The 18440-nt window shown below is 44.4% G+C and overlaps 1 protein-coding gene, 1 long non-coding RNA gene and 1 other non-coding gene across 7 annotated transcripts in view; 2 read left to right on the top strand and 1 right to left on the bottom strand.

Moving 5' to 3' along the window:
* The first annotated feature begins 6 nt into the window (after nt 1–6).
* LOC121040935 (uncharacterized) lies at nt 7–1738 on the top strand. Its single transcript, XR_005795498.1, has 2 exons — nt 7–442; nt 683–1738. It is a non-coding gene; the product is annotated as an uncharacterized LOC121040935 (long non-coding RNA).
* On the top strand, nt 577–658 carry TRNAS-CGA (transfer RNA serine (anticodon CGA)). Its single transcript has one exon. It is a non-coding gene; the product is annotated as a tRNA-Ser (tRNA).
* An 8513-nt stretch (nt 1739–10251) lies between the features above and the next one.
* The window catches only part of RNF41 (ring finger protein 41), a 31558-nt gene continuing 23369 nt past the window's right edge, over nt 10252–18440 (bottom strand). For all 5 annotated transcript variants that reach the window (XM_040491735.1, XM_040491734.1, XM_040491733.1 and 2 more), the window contains 4 exons: nt 16478–16749; nt 15646–15781; nt 15070–15173; nt 10252–14229 (listed from right to left, as the gene is read on the bottom strand). In XM_040491735.1, coding sequence (XP_040347669.1) covers nt 13878–14229; nt 15070–15173; nt 15646–15781; nt 16478–16749 — 864 coding nt within the window. In that variant the 3' untranslated portion in view covers nt 10252–13877. The remainder of the gene's footprint in view (nt 14230–15069; nt 15174–15645; nt 15782–16477; nt 16750–18440) is intronic.

Raw genomic sequence — 18440 nt, 5'->3', positions numbered from 1 at the left:
GGAGGGGGCGCCCACTCCCCTGAGATCGTTCTGTACCCGACGCGAAGCCTTTCCTGCCCCTTTGCCTCTCAGCCCAGGGAATGGGGAACCTTTCTATTCCTACCCCAAGGGGACGCCCCCAGCTCACAGCACATTCCCAACCCCTCATGGAGTCCTTAATTCCAAGGAACCCCAGACCCCTTTCCCCAAGAACTTCCTCTCTTTCATCCATCCCCAGGAGTTCCTCTTTTCAACTCTTCCTGAGTCTCCCTCAGCACCCCTCTCACTCCTTAACCCGAGGAGTCCTCTAGCCGCTACCCTGGGTCCCAGTCCCTTCCCTCCAACTGCTTCCTTCACAGGCCTCGCCATCGCTTTCTAAATAGCATACGCTCTTTAAGACCCCTCTTCCCTCCCTGAGTCACCCGGTCCACCCGACTGTTCCTTTGAGTGGCATAGAAGCGAGGTAAGGGGCGAAGGGCGGGGGTCCCAGGATACACATCCTGTATGTGGTCGGAGTCGGCTTCCCATTGCCACACTCCCTCCCTGGTCGCAGTGCGGACCCCTTCTGTAAGCGCGCGGCAAAACATAGTTTTGGAAGTCACGGTGGCCGAGTGGTTAAGGCGTTGGACTCGAAATCCAATGGGGTTTCCCCGCACAGGTTCGAATCCTGTTCGTGACGGCCGCTTTTTTCTCTCTCCTTCAGGATACGTAGAAGGAACTCCCCTCGCACGTGTCTTTCCAGCATTTACCTTTCTGTGTCAGAAATAGCTGAGAGGTCTCACCTCTGGATTGGGACGGATGGAGGTGATCATGGGAAGCTTAATTTGCACAACTGTATCGGCTGCTAGGATACTGGACACCTTCGCAGTTCTGTAACTTCAGGTTTGTTAGAGCTTTGACACACGTTTCATTCTTGGGCAAGGGAATAGCAAAGGATTTGGCTGAAGAAGGGTTAGGTTTTTGGAAATCTGAATGCCTCCTGTGCTGTAATAGTTAAAATTAGAATTTCCAGGAAGAGAGGGCATCTCTGGATTTCATGACCAGAAGTCTGATTATAACTGAGACCCAGGAAAAAGCATACTCTCATTTGGATTTTTTTGAGGAGGCGCATCTCAGAAATCACTGGGCTAGGAGGGAGTAGCCTGTCAAACATAACAGCTTATGTTATGAAACATAATGGCTGGAGCTGGAGTGTGGGGAGATAACACTTCTTACTGAATGCTCATTATGTGCTAAGTACTGTTCTAAATTTTCTGTGTATTAACCGGGTTAGGGAATTAATTCCTTCTCTGACCTCTAACCCTCCTGTACTCACCTTACCGGGTTCTTGCTGCCCCCCACCCCCACCCCCACCAATTTCTGATCATAGGAAATATCTGGGATACTTGTTGAGGATGTTCTTTTTGTATTTCATTTCTTGCACAGCAGCATCTTCTCCAAGATGAATCTCCCCAAGTGCAGGGAGTTCAGTAGTAATTCATAGAGCTTTCCCCACACTTACACTTTGCAGTTTCCTGCCTTCATACCCTTTTTCATGCTCTTCTCTCCGAGATCACCCTCACCACTGTACCCTTCCTTCCTTCATACCCCATCATTTATCCCTTCCCATCCTGCACATCCTTTCATCTTTCCTCCTTGAAGCTCTTGATTCCTCCAGCTGGAACCCATCATTCTACCACCACCATCCACCTGGTTGCATGCAAGGAATCTCCTTTGACACACTTCTGTAAGAATTAAAAGTTATATTTATTCTGCTTCCTAAATATGTCTTAAGTCTGTCCATTTTTTTCAGGGTGAGGGCAGGCTAGACCCACTACTTCCTGGGGCCTTCATGAGGAAAGTAGGGTTATGAGGACCACATGAGTTAATATATGGAAAGCTACACTAAAGCATCCAGTCGTAGCCAGAGACCTTAAACCCTTTCATGGCTGCTTTTTGGGTTTCCTGACCTGGTCCCTTTTCACTAACCATTCTTTCACATTCACTACATTCTATCCACTGGCATTCCTGGTATAGTATTTGTCTGTATTCATGCTGTTCTCCGCCTGAAATAATCTTTCTCATCCTCACCTTCTACTCAACCTCTACTTCAATGTCAGTTGTCCTGAGAAGTCTTCTCTAGTTACTTGTCACCTACAATACCCCAATCTTCCCCAGTAGGATGTAAATTCCTGGCACATATAAGCCACTCAATTAAAAAAAAAAAAAATCTTTGTTGAGTAAATGGATGTGTGTGTGTGTGTGTGTGTCTGTGTGTCTGTGTGTCTGTGTGTCTGTGTTTAATGTCTATTTTGAGAGAGAGAGAGAGAGAGAGAGAGAGAGAGAGAGTGAGTGGGGAAGGGGCAGAGAGGGAGAATCCCAAGTAGGCTCCACATTGTCAGCACAGTGCCCAATGCAGGGCTAGATCCTACCAACCATAAGATCATGACCTGAGCTGAGTGAGCCAAGATCAAGAGCTGGATACTCAACTGACTGAGCTATCCAGGTGCCCCTCTATGTGTTTTTACAGTAGTTACGTATACATGTTTTAATCTTCATTCAGATTGGACTGTAAGCTTCTTGAGAGTTTGGACTGTGTATTTTGGTTTTTTTGTATTTCCTTTACTAGGTTTTTATACACAGATGTGAGCAAATATGTAGTGAATGAATTAATAAACTAACAGGCTCAGTACTCAAGCTTCCTACCAAATGCCATTTTGCGCATGCTCTCAGATTTAAATGTCTGGAGAGGCAAGACCAAAATTGACCAGCAGAGGGCAACCAACAACTATATTGTGAAGGGAAGAAGGCACCATGGCTTACAAAATGGAGGATCTGGACGGAAAAGCTAGCAGAGGTTGTTTGGTGTTTGGAGATCATACCTTTCACTCTCAAATATTTTCCCTGTAACTGTCATAGGTGAGAGGCCAAGGTTTCAAACCTTCATGTACAATAGATAAATTTCTACCATCCCCACAGCCCACCTGAACTCCTCAATTCCTTCACTTTACCCCTTTTATCCCAACAAATCCTCTATCCTTATACCTTTCCTTGACTTATATGATTAGGTCCCCCCAGGCATTCTTTAGTTTCTGGCTCGGTATTTGACTTTGCTTATTTGCCCTAAAGTTACCTTCTCCACATAGGCTTGTAAAGCCCACTCATTTCAAAGTTCTAAGGAAACTTACATAAACATCCTTCCATAACACATTCAAATTGCACAGGATCAATCCATTAAATCAGAACAAAACTACACCTTTATTTGACAGTTCCAAATCATCATGTTGTTTTCTACTTCCTTCTATTTTTTCTTTAGATTATTTTATTTTATTTAAAAATTAAGGGGCGCCTGGGTGGCGCAGTTGGTTGAGCTTCCGACTTCAGCCAGGTCACGATCTTGCGGTCCGTGAGTTCGAGCCCCGCGTCAGGCTCTGGGCTGATGGCTCAGAGCCTGGAGCCTGTTTCCGATTCTGTGTCTCCCTCTCTCTCTGCCCCTCCCCCATTCATGCTCTGTCTCTCTCTGTCCCAAAAATAAATAAACGTTGAAAAAAAAAATTTTTTTTTTAAATTTAACGTTTATTCATTTTTGAGAGACAGACAGCAAGCAGGGGAGGAGCAGAGAGAGAGGGAGACACAGAATCTGAAGCAGGTTCCAGGCTATGAGCTGGCAGCACAGAGCCCAATGCGGGGCTCAAACTCACTGACCACCAGATCATGACCTGAGCCGAAGTCCAACGCCTAACCGACTGAGCCACCCAGGTGCCCTTTATTTAAAATTTTTTAATGGGGCACCTGGGTGGCTCAATTGGTTAAGCGTTGGACTTCGACTTAGGTCATGATCTCACGATTCATGAGTTCAAGACCCGAGTCTAGCTTTGCGCTGATAGCTCAGAGTGTGGAGCCTGCTTCAAATTCTGTGTCTCCCACTCTCTCTGCCCCTCCCCCACTCACACTCTGTCTCTCCCTCTCTCTCAAAAATAAACACAAAAAAGTGTTTTATTTATTTTATTTTAATTTTTTCTTAACATTTATTTATTTTTGAGACAGAGAGAGACAGAGCATGAACGGGGGAGGGTCAGAGAGAGGGAGACACAGAATCCGAAACAGGCTCCAGGCTCTGAGCTGTCAGCACAGAGCCTGACGCGGGGCTCGAACTCACAGACCGCGAGATCATGACCTGAGCTGAAGTCGGCTGCCCAACCGACTGAGCCACCCAGGTGCCCCAAAAGTGTTTTAAATAAAATAAAAATTTTATAATGCTTATTTATCCTTTGAGAGAGACTCAGAGTGTGTGTGGGGGGAGGGGCAGACAGAGAGGGAGACAAAGAATCCTAAGCAGTCTCCAGGCTCTGAGCTGTCAGCACAGAGCCTGATGCAGGGCCCGAACCCATGAGTGGTGAGATCATGACCTGAGCTGAAGTCAGATGCTTAACCAACTAAGCCACCCATCTCTACACCTATCATGGGGCTTGAACTCACAACCCCAAGATCAAGAGTTGCATGCTCCACCAACTGAGCCAGCCAGGCATCTCTACTTCTGTTTTTGGAATAAAATGTATACTCTCTGCCTCTAGCTTCTTACTTTCTTAATACTCTGTTGTGAAAACCTTTGCTAACTTTGAAAACTTCGATTTCTTTTTTTTTTAATGTTTATTTTTGAGAAAGACAGAGAGAGTGTGAAAGGGGGAGGGGCAGAGAGAGCGGGAGACACAGAGTCTGAAGCAGGCTCCAGGCTCTGGGCTGTCGGTGCAGAGCCCAACGCTGGGCTCGAACTCATAAACTGAGATCATGACGTGAGCTAAAGTTGGATTCTTTTTTTTTAATTTTTAAAAAATATTTATTTTTGAGGGGCGCCTGGGTGGCGCAGTCGGTTAAGCGTCCGACTTCAGCCAGGTCACGATCTCGCGGTCCGTGAGTTCGAGCCCCGCGTCGGGCTCTGGGCTGATGGCTCAGAGCCTGGAGCCTGTTTCCGATTCTGTGTCTCCCTCTCTCTCTGCCCCTCCCCCGTTCATGCTCTGTCTCTCTCTGTCCCAAAAATAAATAAACGTTGAAAAAAAAAATTAAAAAAAAAATTTATTTTTGAGAGAGCATGAGCAGGGGAGGGGTAGAGAGAGAGGGAGACACAGAATCCGAAGCAGGCAGGCTCCAGGCGCTGAGCTGTCAGCACAGAGCCTGACGTGGAGCCTGAACCCACAGACTGTGAGATCATGATCTGAGCTGAAGTTGGATCCTCAACCAACTGAGCCACCCAGGTGCCCCTGAAACCTTCAGTTTCTTAATGTTTATTTATTTTTGAGAGAGTGGGGGGGGGGGCCGGGGAGAGAGGGGGACAGAGAATCTGAAGCAGGCTCTGTGCTGACAGCAGCGAGCCAGATGTGGGGCTTGAATTCACGAACCAAGAGATCATGACCTGAGCTGAATTCGGATGCTCAACCGACTGAGCCACCCAGGAGCCCTGAAATCATTTCTTTCTTTCTCTTTCTTTCTTTTCTCTTTCTTTCTCTTTCTTTCTCTTTCTTTCTTTCTTTCTTTCTTTCTTTCTTTCTTTCTTTCTTTCTCTTTCTTTCTTTCTTTCTTTCTCTTTCTTTTTTTTTCTTTCTTTTCTTTCTTTCTCCTTTTTCTTCTTTCTTCCTCTTTCTTTCTTTCTTTTTATTTTCCTTCCTTTCTTTTTTTTTAAACTTTTAAAAATGTTTATTTTTGAGAGAGAGACAGAGTGCGAACAGGGGAGGAGCAGAGAGAGACACACACAATCTGAAACAGGCTTCAGGCTCTGAGCTGTCAGCACAGAGCTCGACACGGGGCTCAAACTCATGAACCATATTATGACCTGAGCCAAAATCATATCTTAACTGACTGAGCCAACCCAGGTGCCCCCGAAACTATTGATTTCTTATTGGACTTCAGAGACACTGTACTCTCTTCTCTTAGAACATTGTTTCTCCATCTCATTTCTTTTCTCCCTCCTTCTGTGGAATTCTGCCAAAAGCTCCATTCTTTTTCCTACTCCAAGACAAAAATCCCAAGCCAAACTGTGGTCCTGTACCTTCAGCTACCTATGACTTCATAGTTGACCTAATGTCACCCAAAACTCAAACTGCTCCTTTCCCAAGATGACATTCTTGACGTTTCCCATTTCTGTTAATACTATTCTCTCAATTCCATCTAGTTTCCAATCTTAAGAAATAATCTGACATTTTCTTTTCTCCCATGCCCATAATTCATCAATCATTTCTTCTTCCATCACATCATCTAATTTGTTACAGTGGCCTTCCAGGTGCCCCAGTTTCACCACTATAAGAGTCACATTGATTTTGCCCTGAGGGTTCTCAGTGTTTCCATTGGTCAATTGCCAGAATTGAGAAGGAACTTAAAATGATACTGAAGGAACTGTGGGTGTTTAGCATGAAGAAGCCTTAGGAAGGATATGACAGCCAACTTTTCATCTAATTGGAAGGTTGTCACACAGAAACAGAATAACAGAAGATACTATTGGGTTTCAATAGGCTGAAGCATCAGGAAGGTAGATTTTGACTCAATATCTAGTAATAGAAGGTGTATACCATGGGACTCAGATGATGGTCGACTTTCTTAGAGACAATCAAGCAGAGGGTATATAGAATCTTGTTCATGACTTGGGTTTCATGATGGTAGTTGATCTGGATGATCTACAGTGTTCCAGGCAAATAAAAGACTCTGAGCCTCAGAGCTATTTGGAAATCTGAGGGCTCCTGAAGGGGTTGTTTTAATGTCACTCTTGGTTATATTTTGATCTGGAGGCTAACCAGACAACTCTTAAGCTTTCTTTTGCTCCATCTCATCTTGCCCTTCTTACTCTGGTCATTGGGGAACCTGAAACAAAAACTTAGTATTTGTGGGGGGAAAAAAAGTATTTGTAGAAGGGGAAGGATTAATATCGGCCCACATGTATAGAATGGGAGTGTTATACATTGAATTTTAAAATTACTGTTTTTACAAAGAAAATGGTAGGGAAGAGTTTTATTGGAAAAATTAAGATATTAGGTTTTATAAATCAGCAGTGTTGCTCAAGAGAGTAAATACTTTTTTCTGCAGTAACCACATTTAAATATCGTGAGATTTTTTTTTTTTTAATGTTTATTTAGAGGCACCTGGATGGTTTAGTCGGTTAAGCTTCCAAATTTGGCTCAGGACATAATCTCATAGTTCATGGGTTGGAGCCCTTGTGTTGGGCTCTCTGCTGTCAGCATGGAGCCCGCCTCAGATCCTCTGTCCCCCTCTCTGCCCCTCCCTTGCTCTTCCTCAAAAATAAAATAAACATTAAAAAAGAATACTTTAGGGGAACCTGGGTGACTCTGTCGGTAAGCATCCAACTTCTCAGGTCATGATCTCACGGTCCTTGAGTTCCAGCCCCGCATCGGGCTCTGTGCTGACAGCTCAGAGCCTGGAGCCTGTTTCGGATTGTGTCTCCCTCTCTCTCTGCCCCTCCCCCACTCGTGCTCTGTCTCTCTGTCAAAAATAAACATTAAAAAAAAGGTATTTTAAAACAAAAAGAGAAACATGCTTCTGTGATCAACACACCCTGCCTAAATTCAACCATTTTTTAAAAATCCTTAATTCTTCCCAGCGAGATACCCCCAATTTAATCAGGCTGAGCATCTCCATTGACAACTTAATACCTTCTCTCATGAAGTTCTTTCTCTTATAACTGAGTAGCTAATGCCTTCCCCTACTAAACTTTTCAGTGACAAATTAGGAGACCTTATCCAAAATTGCTTTTATGTGACTATGCAGTGCCATCGTTGCACAAAACAGTTCTGGAACTCCTTCACAGCTAGTTTATGAGCCACATTTAAATGATTCATTACTTGTCAACTGTACTCAAGACGTACACACACTATAATCCTATTATCATACAAAAAAATCATTCTAAATCTTTTTTTAAGCTGCAGCGGTAGCCAACTTTATCATGCATCTATTTTCCAGAATTTATTCCAGATTACTTCTGGAATCCACCCACCCCCAGTCCCATTCTTAGCCTTCGTCCTGTCCTTTTGGTGTTGGCATTCATTCCTACAATTTCTTTTTTTTCTTTTAATTTTTTTTCAACGTTTTTTATTTTTGGGACAGAGAGAGACAGAGCATGAACGGGGGAGGGGCAGAGAGAGAGACACAGAATCAGAAACAGGCTCTAGGCTCCGAGCCATCAGCCCAGAGCCTGACGTGGGGCTCGAACTCACGGACCGCGAGATCGTGACCTGACTGAAACCGGACGCTTAACCGACTGCGCCACCCAGGCGCCCCTCATTCCCACAATTTCTTGACCACCTTTGGGCAGATAACTCCCAAATCCACATGCTTTTAAGCCCCAGATCCACGTTTCCATTTACTGGCTAAATACCTTTATGTGATAGTATTTTCAACCCAATGTTCCCCACCTGAGCTCATTACTTCACCATTGAAACCTGCTCATCCTCTCCTCCTGCCTATTCAGGTTAATAATGACCCTATCTTTCATTCTCACAGGAGAAATCTGTCTTTTAGCTGTGACTCATCTTTGGTTACGTGACCCTGGTTATGTGCACTGGTTAGGAACTCAAGCTCTGAAATGACTTTCTTGGTTCAAATCCCAGTTCTAATCATTAGCTATGCGAATTTTGTTGGCTATTTCCCACATAGAAAATGGAGATGGCAATAGGCACCTTTTGATAAAAACCGTTGGGATGATGAGATGTTTGATACTTACAATAGTGCCCAAATCACGATAAATGAACAACCTTCTTTCCTCACTGCCAGTATCTGATCTTGTTCAGAACTCCGTTCCAGTGATTCTTCTTTTAAAGGATTTTTTTTAAAGGTCACTTTTTAAAATGTTTGAGAAAGAGTAAGCAGGGGAGAGGCAGAGAGAGAACTTTTTTTTTTTTAATGTTTATTTATATTTGAGAGAGAGGAGGGAGGGGAAGAGAGAGAGAATCCCAAGCAGGCTCTATGCTGGGTCCAATGCTGGGCTTGAACTCATGAACCATGAGATCATGACCTGAGCCGAAATCAAGATTCAGACACTTAACTGACTGAGCCACCCAGGCACCCCTAGAGAATCTTAAGCAGGCTCCATGCCCAGGACAGAGCTGGACACAGCGCTTGATCTCATGACCATGAGATCATGACCTGGGCCAAAAGTCAAGAGTTAGACATTCAACCGATTCAGCTACCTAGGCATCCCCATCCCTAAGTGATTCTTCTGAGAAGCATCTCACCGTTGGTAGTAGGTAGTTGAACCCTTTCCTCCTATCATTCCATTGTACTTAGTCCTTATTAGCAATATATTATTTTACATTTCCTTTGTTCAAGTGTCTGTCACCTACTAAACTGCAAATTCCTTTAAGGACTTTTTTCTCAATTATTTGTGCATCTCAAATACATGTCACGTGTGGCACATGACAGGTATGCCGTAAGTGTTGGCTGAGTGAACCTAGTCAGTTACTAAGGCCTGTCAACTTTATTCCCTGTCTCTTGTCCTCTTTCCTGCTCTTTCAAGCTCTCATCCTATTGCATGATTTACTGCAAAGCTTATTTGGTATTGTCACCAATTTTTCACTGTCTTTCCATTGCCACCAGAATCATGAGTTGGAGGTTACTCCTCGTCAAAAACTTACCTGAAAAATTAAAGACCAAATTCCCTGCCATGTATTCAAAGCCCCCCAAGAATTGGCCCCAAATTATTTCTAGTCTTATCTTCCACCATTTCCTTCAACAAACTCTATGCTCCAGATTGCACTGGTGTCTTCCTTCTTTAATATATCCTTCACCATAACTTGTTTTTATTCACACTATGGTCTCAACCTAAAAGCAGAGGTTGCAAACTGGTGGACCCTGTTTTTTTTGGCCCACAACAAAAATTTTTTTTAAATTAAGCCAACGTTGAAAACTTGTGGCATTTAGAATAAACATTAGGATGTCCAATGGTTCTTGAGAAGCAAGAAGATTTGACAATATGGGGCCCCTGTTGCTGTATGGCAGCAACCCACCTGAACTGCACTGCCAGCTGCCCCCTTCTCAGGGCACCTGAGCAGCTTTTAAAAAAACCTCTCAATCATATAAGTATACCATGAACAGATCAGACTAATGGTGGGACAATTGGGCCTATCACCTGATGTTACACAACATAGAACAACTCTCCTGTGATGTCTTCTATCCTCAGAACTGCTTAACTTGAATCTCTCAGGCTCTGGATCAAATTCTGTTTAGCAAAAATAGGGTAGAGGAAGTTAAAGGGCACCGCGCAGAAGCAATCAATCAAATCCAAAAAGACCACTCTCCAGGACAACTGGCCCGATCTCTTCAACAAATCAGTGTTACAAAAAAGATTGTTGCAGGAGTGCAAAAGATAGTTAATACATGGTTCCTGGATTGGATCCAGGGCTGGACAAAAATTAGCTCTAAAAGTACTTTCTTAAACCAGTTAGGGAAGTGTGAATATAGATTGTTAATTTTAAGCATGTTATGTTGGCAATGTAGGAAAATGTTCCGATTCTTCAAATTAACACACTGAAGTAAAGAATCAAAACCAACCCTCTGTATTTCCCCACCTGTTCTCCTGACTTTAAAAGTCTACAATGGGCTGACAAACTTTCTATAGGGCCAAGTAGCAAATATTTTAGGTTTTGTGGGTCATAGTGTTGTGGCAACTACTCAGTTCTGCTGTTATAATCTAAAAGCAGCCACAGACAATACATAAACAAATGGGCATGGCTGGGTTCCAGTAAAACATTTTTACAGAATCAGGCAGCAGGATGCAATCTTTAGTTTGCCAACCTCTGATCTAGAATAAATACCACTTCTAAACAAGTATTTCCTGGTACCCATCAGAATCGGTGCCTTTATCTTCCCTCTGCTCACATATTGCTTGTAGCTCTACTTACCACATTTATTATTCCTATATACTTATCTCCATTATGGAATACATCCTTTGAAAGTAGGTGCCATTGCGCTACATGACACCCATCCCCACCTGAGTTCCTTGCAGAATATTCAATGAATATTGTTTCCAAAAACCGAAATACCCTAAAAGATTGATTTGGCACCATTTGTGACATTCACAAGAATGAGCAACAGGTTCTGAAAGTAATTTTGAATAAGCTTCAGGGGAAAAATAAAGTATATAATAAAAAAAAAAAAAAAATATATATATATATATATATATATATATATAGTGTATGTATGTATGTGTTCACCAGTGTTTTATAATCAGACCTTGTGCACATGAAAGTGTAGCAGATTCAGAGCACAGGAATGTCCTTATGCCCTTTTGTTTTTTAACCACACTAGAGTATCGAGGGTATTAATGGATTTACAGGAAGTGCATCATAAATGCTCAACAAATTGCAAATATACTACTGGGGGAAAAAGATTTTCTTTTTCTCATGGCAGGGAGAGAAGGTGGCAGCAGATGCCTGTGAAAGGGTTTATCAAGATTTGACAACCACACCAGGTTCCATCATTCCAGGTTCCTTTCCTCACATTTACTTCCCTGGCTAGGAGACACTGGGTAGTGGAGGCATCCCTGACTGCGATGGAATCCCAGATTCCAAAGCAAAGGTGCTTGTGGGACAATGGAGAAAGGTACATGCATCTCTTCTGTTGAAATTGTCCTAAAACCCCAGGAACACTTAGGAAGACATGGAATTTGGGCAAAGGCAAACCCTGGAAAAAAAAAAAACACAGTTCAGGTCACTGGATAGAACATGTTGGCTTCTACAGAACAGGAGACAGGAGGGAAAGTGGGAGGAGAGCACACAGAGCAAAGTGAGGTGCACACTCCCAGACAGACATCCTCCTAAAACAGAGGTTAGTTCTACGACAAACGTAGGTTATAAAGCAAGAAATAAGGGGAATCAAGGTGAGAGAAAGGGCAAAGCAGAGGAGAAAGCATCACAAGAAGGGGAGTGATGTTGAATTAAGAATTGAGAGTTGAGTAAAAGGTTTATTATTAGTGCAGTCAACACCATGGAACAGCACATATAACACAACCAGCAACCCGCAGAGACACTAGTGCAAAGGGGAGGGAAGCCTTAACTGAGCTTCCTGGCTCTGTCTGAAGGTGATGACAGGAGAGTATGGGCCTCAGTAAGGCAGGCAGGGTCAGAGGGGAGTGGAAGAAATGTAGTAACCAGACTAAGTATAGCAGCGTTTTCAAATTCCTGAGCACAATGTCCTGGAGCTGGAACACAGGACTGTTCCCTACTCCCTTCAAGCTGTATCCCTCCACCCCATTCCCAGTGGAGCCATGACCCAACTCCCCAGACCTATAGCAGGCAAGCTGGCCTGGAATAAAACTCCAAAGAGAGAAGAAACTGTTATATGGCCATATGTCTTCAACCCCACTCCCACTGGTATATTAGAATAATCACACCCTCTATCCCTCCCCTTCTCTAGCTCTACTAGCCACCCTAGCTAGGGATCAAGGAATGCCCGGGTAGCCTAAAATGGAGCTGAAGTTCTCAGAGGGCATGGGTAAGACAAAGCACAGCCTGTACTCAGAGACACAGAGATATCATGTCTCTCCCATCTTGCCTGGTGAAGCTTAGAATCCAACTATGTATCTCCAAGGAAACTGGGGGTTAGGGGGATGGCAATGTCTTCAAAATTAATACAGAGTTTTACAAGGAGACCCCTGGAAGGACTGGAGCAAAGTTCAGAGGGCACAGGCATTGATGTTGGACTGTCACATCCATCACTGGAATAACAAAAGAAGCGTCTCATCTCAGATGGGGTTATGGAGGGTTGGGGCAGACATAAGTTCAGCCAAGGACTCCCTTGGGCCCTTCTTATATTAAAGCCAAAGATTGTGCTGAAAAGGAAAAATATAAAACAGATCCCATCCCTGTCCCATCCCACCCTATCCAGAACCCCCACAATAGGAATATCAAAAGAAAGTTTTAAGCTTTGTTAATTTTTTTTTCTTTTTCCTTTCTTAAAAAAAAAAAAAAAAGTAAATAAATTAGATTGCCAACAATGTGGCTGGACTGGAAAAGTAGGGTAGCCATAACCAGGCCATTCTAAAAAAAAAAAAAAAGGAGGGGGGGAGAGAAGGAAATACAAACAATGGCCAAAGGAAATTATCAAAATAACTAGTTACAATCACAGGGCTGGAGAGGGGTCTATGGAACTATTACGGCCCATGCCAGAGGCAGTGCCTACCTGATTTCAGCAAAAGCCAGAGAGCTGCTTCTTGCTGAACACATCCACCTCAAAAGACTAATCCCCTACTCCCAACCCTGTCATTCCCTAATTATGAGAAAATGTAGGAAAGAAGAGCTCATCTGGAAATTTTCGGCATCCTAACCTGCACACCTGCAGAACCAGCAGGAGCCTGCACCTGTAAGGTGGGCTGGACAGAGTATTGCTTGGTACAGAGGTCCAGTCTTTCCCTAAGGGCCAGTTACTGGCCTCATTATTTCTAGGGTTTTGATTCCACCCTTACCATTTCTTCAGGATGTCTGCTCCCCAGAGCTGCCCTCTAAGTGCTGTTTAGTGTCAACAGGCCTGCCTGCTCTGATTCCCTGGTTTTGGAGGAGGGGGAACGATTAGATATTCCTCACTCCACCCTGATCCTCTAGAGAAAATTCTTTGTGCTTTCTAAAAATATCTAGAACCAGGGACCCTAGGCAGGAAAACAGATATAGAGGTGAGGACTTTTCCAAACTGACTGAAAATTTACAGACATCTTAGGGGAAGAAATTACGTAAAAGGAAGGAATCTGTGTTTCCCACCTGAAAGGCTGAGCAAAGTGCCCCGGGGCCCTTCAGTGCCAGAAGAGCAGGGAAACATGTGGCCCGTGTGTAAGCCACGGTACTATGGGTAGTAGGGAGGACTCAGGGACCAGCTGCTGGAGCGATGGGCTTTCTGACTGCCATCTCTTCCTGCTAGCCCGTCGAGATCTCCTATATCTCTTCCACACCATGCGCAAATATCATGACAAGCCCCGGCTCCTGCACCATGTCGTCACCCATATGCTGGTTCTCACAGGCCATCACGACAACAGCCTGCTTGCCAGGGATGCGCTTGGCCACGTAGTTCTCATAGTAGCGCCGGTTCATCTGTCTTGTCTCTAGTGTGGCCAGACCCTGGGGCCAGCTACGCTCGTGGGCATTTTCGATCAGCTCGTTGACGATAGAGGCAGGACAGCCACTCTCCACCAGGGAGCGCTTGATTACAGCCTGGAGTACAGCATCTGGGGTCGAGATCATCCCTCCCCAGCGGGTCACTCTTGCTGGCTGCAGGGAGTTCACCCACCTGTGTGGAGGGGGTTGAAGGTGGTCATTCCAGCTCATCCCCCTTTTCTTCATTGGCTTTTTCTCCTAATAGGAATGACCACCCACTCGGTGCTCAGTTTAACCCTAATCTCCCATCTTCCTTTTTCCATCACTAGTTCAGAAACTCTAAATCCTTCCCTAGTTGGTCCCATGTGAGTCACCACATGTCACTCACCAGATGAAACTCAAAAGTGCAGAGTTTCTGTCATTTTTCTTAAAAATCCCAATACTAAACACACACAGTGCCTAGCACGTACTAAGTGCTCAACAAATGTTTACCGAATGAAGTGATTATTCCTCTATCCTGTGTCCCATGCAGCACTGTTTACTCTCTATATATTGATTCACACTTAAGAGTTTAGTCTATGAATTGCATGGGACTCCAGCACTGAAAGGGATTCTAGACTTTGCTTGTTTATGCTGCATTTTAGATCCTTCCCCTGGATTTGCACTGACTGTCTTCTCTGGATTGTAAGCTACCTGACAACAGGGACAATGTCTATTTCTTTTTGGCCCTCCTAGCACTCCACAGCCTTTAATACAGGGCTCTGTACATGTGGGTACTCACCTAAGTCTCAATGAACTGAATACTTGGGTAAGCTTTCCCTTCCATCCACCCAAAAGAATAGGAGATCCTATAGTGGGGCTGGAAGTTATCCTCTTCTCCTTGGTCCCTATCCTTCATCCCAACATCTGAAAAGCAGTGGCCCCAGCCCAGCCCTTTTATTACCCGCCCTTCTGCCATCCCTTGCACTTCCTCCTTTCAGGGCTAGGTGCCAGGATGTGGAGCAAGTGACACCATGTCCTGAGTGACACTCACTCTAGGATCTCGTTGTATTCAATTGTTTCCTCCAGGTTCTGAAGGTTGGGGTTGACACTGCGAATTGCACGCATGTATGCCTTTAGCAGCTGGATATCTCGCTTCTGTTGGAGGGAAGAAGAACCAGGGATGATGGTTAGGGCAGACAACAGATGAAAGACAGAAGATAGTCTGAGAATGAGGGCAACTGAGAGATCTGAGGAAAAACCAGACCTATACACTTCAGGAAGACAGGGATATGACTATCTCATTCACAGTTGTATCCGTAGTGCTTAGCCGAGTACCTTCTTAGAGAAAGCATTTGATGAATGTTAGGTGAATGAATGACATTGATGGGATGAAAGAAAGGGAGACAAGCTCCAATCTGATTCCCTACCAAGCCAGAGGCAGAGTATCCACTCACCCAGGCACACAGTCACAGGCACCGAGCTGCATGCTCACACTGGTGCTTCTCACCCATGGCTCTCTGCACATATACACAGACACACGCATGCAGTTATACATAGTCACACATCTGTTATATACACATGTCTGCATATTAAGGACAGGTTCTCCCCTATGTTCTCTGGGCCTTACCTGCTCCGCCAGCTGGTGTTTGTGCTCCGCTGAGGTCTTCTCCAGCTCTGCGATGCGTGTCTGTTGCTGCTGTACCACTGAGCGCAGGTGCTTAATGCAGTTGTGGTTTGGCAGCTCATCTTTGGGCATCTCCAGGCTGCCACCCAGGGTGGGAAACAAACAGAACAGAAACGCTCAATGGGACATGTGGGCAAAGGCACAAAACTGCTGAGTGGGCTTTCTTCTACCCCAGATTTCTAACATTCAGGCCTCCCCTCTTATTTATTCCCTTCACTTCCTTCTCCACAGCTCCCCCCACATCCTTTTGCTATCTACTTTCTCTGGGCCTCTTTCCCTTTCTAAGACAGTGTTTTATCTACCACATGGCTCTCCTTTCCTTCTCACTCATTCCTTCTGAGAAGCCCTAGATTCACAGCCCTGGCTATCAGCATGTAATCAACTATTTCACACCCCAAAGAAAGAAAGGAACAGGGCAAGAGGAAATATGAGAAGGCTAGAAATTAGAGCAGTCAATCTGACAAAGAGAAAGTAGTACTGGGCTGAAAAGGAAGAATAAAGGAAATCAATCCTTAGTGTTAGCACACAGATTGGGAACTGCTGCCTCGTTTCTTTTATTAAAGCAAGAGCAAAAAGATCATAGTTGAAAAAGCAGCACGAAGTGAGATCTTGGGGTAGAGAGCCAGGGAGGCCAAGGACACTCCTTGTGTACATGCACAGGAAACTGCCTTAGCTGGTGAGCAAGGGATCTGGGAAAAAGGGGTGGGGGGAGAGGGGGAGTTATAAATGGGAAGGTCCTTATCTGTATGGGGCAGGGGAAGGGAAGTAATCTCACCCGCAGCCCTGTTCACAGGTCACAGGCCGTTTGGGGTTGTGCTCACAGTCGCTGAGGTGAGACATGAGGTTGTCAAGCCGGACAACAGCACTACAGCCAAATACAGCGTTGTCGCAGGCAATCTGCAGCTTTGACAACATGTTCCGCATGATCCGAGGTACTGGGCGCAGGTGGGCGACCGTCACAACGCTACGGTCCACCGGACATGTCTGCTGCTGAGAAAACCACTGGGTGATGCAGGCATTGCAGAAAGCATGCTCACAATGAGGTGCCTAGAAGGGAGAGCAGGGCAAAAGGGGCACAAGAGAATTAGCAGGAGCTAAGAGCCTGAATATGATAACTCTGCAAAGCTACTCAAGCCTCTGAGCAGCTTCCAGGGCCAGAGGTCCCTGGGGGTCACAGGGAAGGACAGATGCACTATGGGCAAGACATTGTGTAGCAACAGGCTTCAGATAGGTTTCCTGTGCTCAAGATTCCAAACGAATTGTGACATAAGACAAACAAGTAAAAAGTTATGTAACAATAAGAGGTATAAATAATATTACAGGACAATAGGAGAGATGACACAAGGCAGTCGATTATTAATTGCCAACTGGATTGCATACACAATAACTGCCAAAGAAATCCAAAGGAGGGTGAGATCTTTCTAGGCTAGGTCAATCAGGGCACGTATTTATTATGGAGGACATAATTTGACATGGGTCTTGAAGGATGAGTAGAGAGGACACAGGGAAGAGATTTACTGACAAAAATGCAATATAAGAAAGCAAAACAAAACAAGCACCTTGAACTCCTGGTGAGAAGTTAAGAGTCCTCTCTGTGTGGGCCCAGGTTCCTATTTTATGAGGGCTGACCTGAGGCATTGCCTTGAATCCCAATGGTGAGGCCTATCCTCCCAAACAGAGCCATTTTCTCATAGAGTCACATTCTTTTCAATTTCATAAAGATCGTATTTCAGCTTACTTTGATAAATCAGATAACCTCTAAAGTTTAATCCCTCAAAGTGAGAGGATTCCCTGGCCTCTGGCATGGGACAAACACAGTAGGCATTTAGTAGTTGTTGATGAACGAATGGTGTGCTATTTCCCAAACACTCTGCTAGGTGCTTACAATACAAGACAGGTTCTGCCTCCAAGGTGCACACAGGCACCAAAGACCAAAACAAAGAAAGGCTTCGTAACTGAAAGAGTCATTCACAATGTCACTAATGCAACTATCAATAGATTTTTATTTTTCACTCAAAGATATATTTGATTCTTTCCAAAATCTTTACAGATCCTATCTCCAAAAAACAATCCTAAATTTGTCCACTTTTCCCCATCTGTCCTGCCACTAACCCAGTTCAAACTATCATCTCTCACCTATATTATTAAATATGTCTTCTAACTGGTCTCCCTACTTCTACCTCACCCCTTTATAATTCATTCTACATTCGTCAGCCACAGTGATCACTTAAAAATGCAAACTAGATCATATCACTCCTGCTTAAAAGTTTACAGTGGCTTCCCTTTGTACTTAAAATAAGTCCAAACTCCTACTCAGGACGTATACAATTCTGCTTGATCTGGCCCTGTGCCTCTGACCTCTCTTCACCACACACCATGCTCCCAGTGCTGTGTTCAGGCCAGTCTGACCTCCTTTCTGTTTTTGTCTATACCCAGCTCACTCCTGCCTCAGCATCTCCGGTTTTGCAGCTTCTCTTTGCCCGAAATGCTCTTCCTCTAAATCCTATCATGAACATCCCCTTATCATTCAGATTTCAGCCCGACTGTCACCTCTTTCGTGACCATTCTATCCAATCCTGCCACCCCTGCAGAAATATACAGAATGTGCTATGCTCCACGTAAGAAAGTTGGGCAAATGAACTAATAATAAAAAGAGTTAACTATGGGGACATTATATGGGCTGGGACAAGGATGGAGTAAGAGTTCTCACGGTATGCCTCTTTCTACTCTTTTGGTTT

Source organism: Herpailurus yagouaroundi, unplaced genomic scaffold, assembly GCF_014898765.1.
Source record: "Herpailurus yagouaroundi ecotype Mexico unplaced genomic scaffold, PumYag 182, whole genome shotgun sequence".
In the NCBI taxonomy this organism is placed as follows: Eukaryota; Metazoa; Chordata; class Mammalia; order Carnivora; family Felidae; genus Herpailurus; species Herpailurus yagouaroundi.
This window is presented reverse-complemented; position numbering and strand designations above follow the sequence as displayed.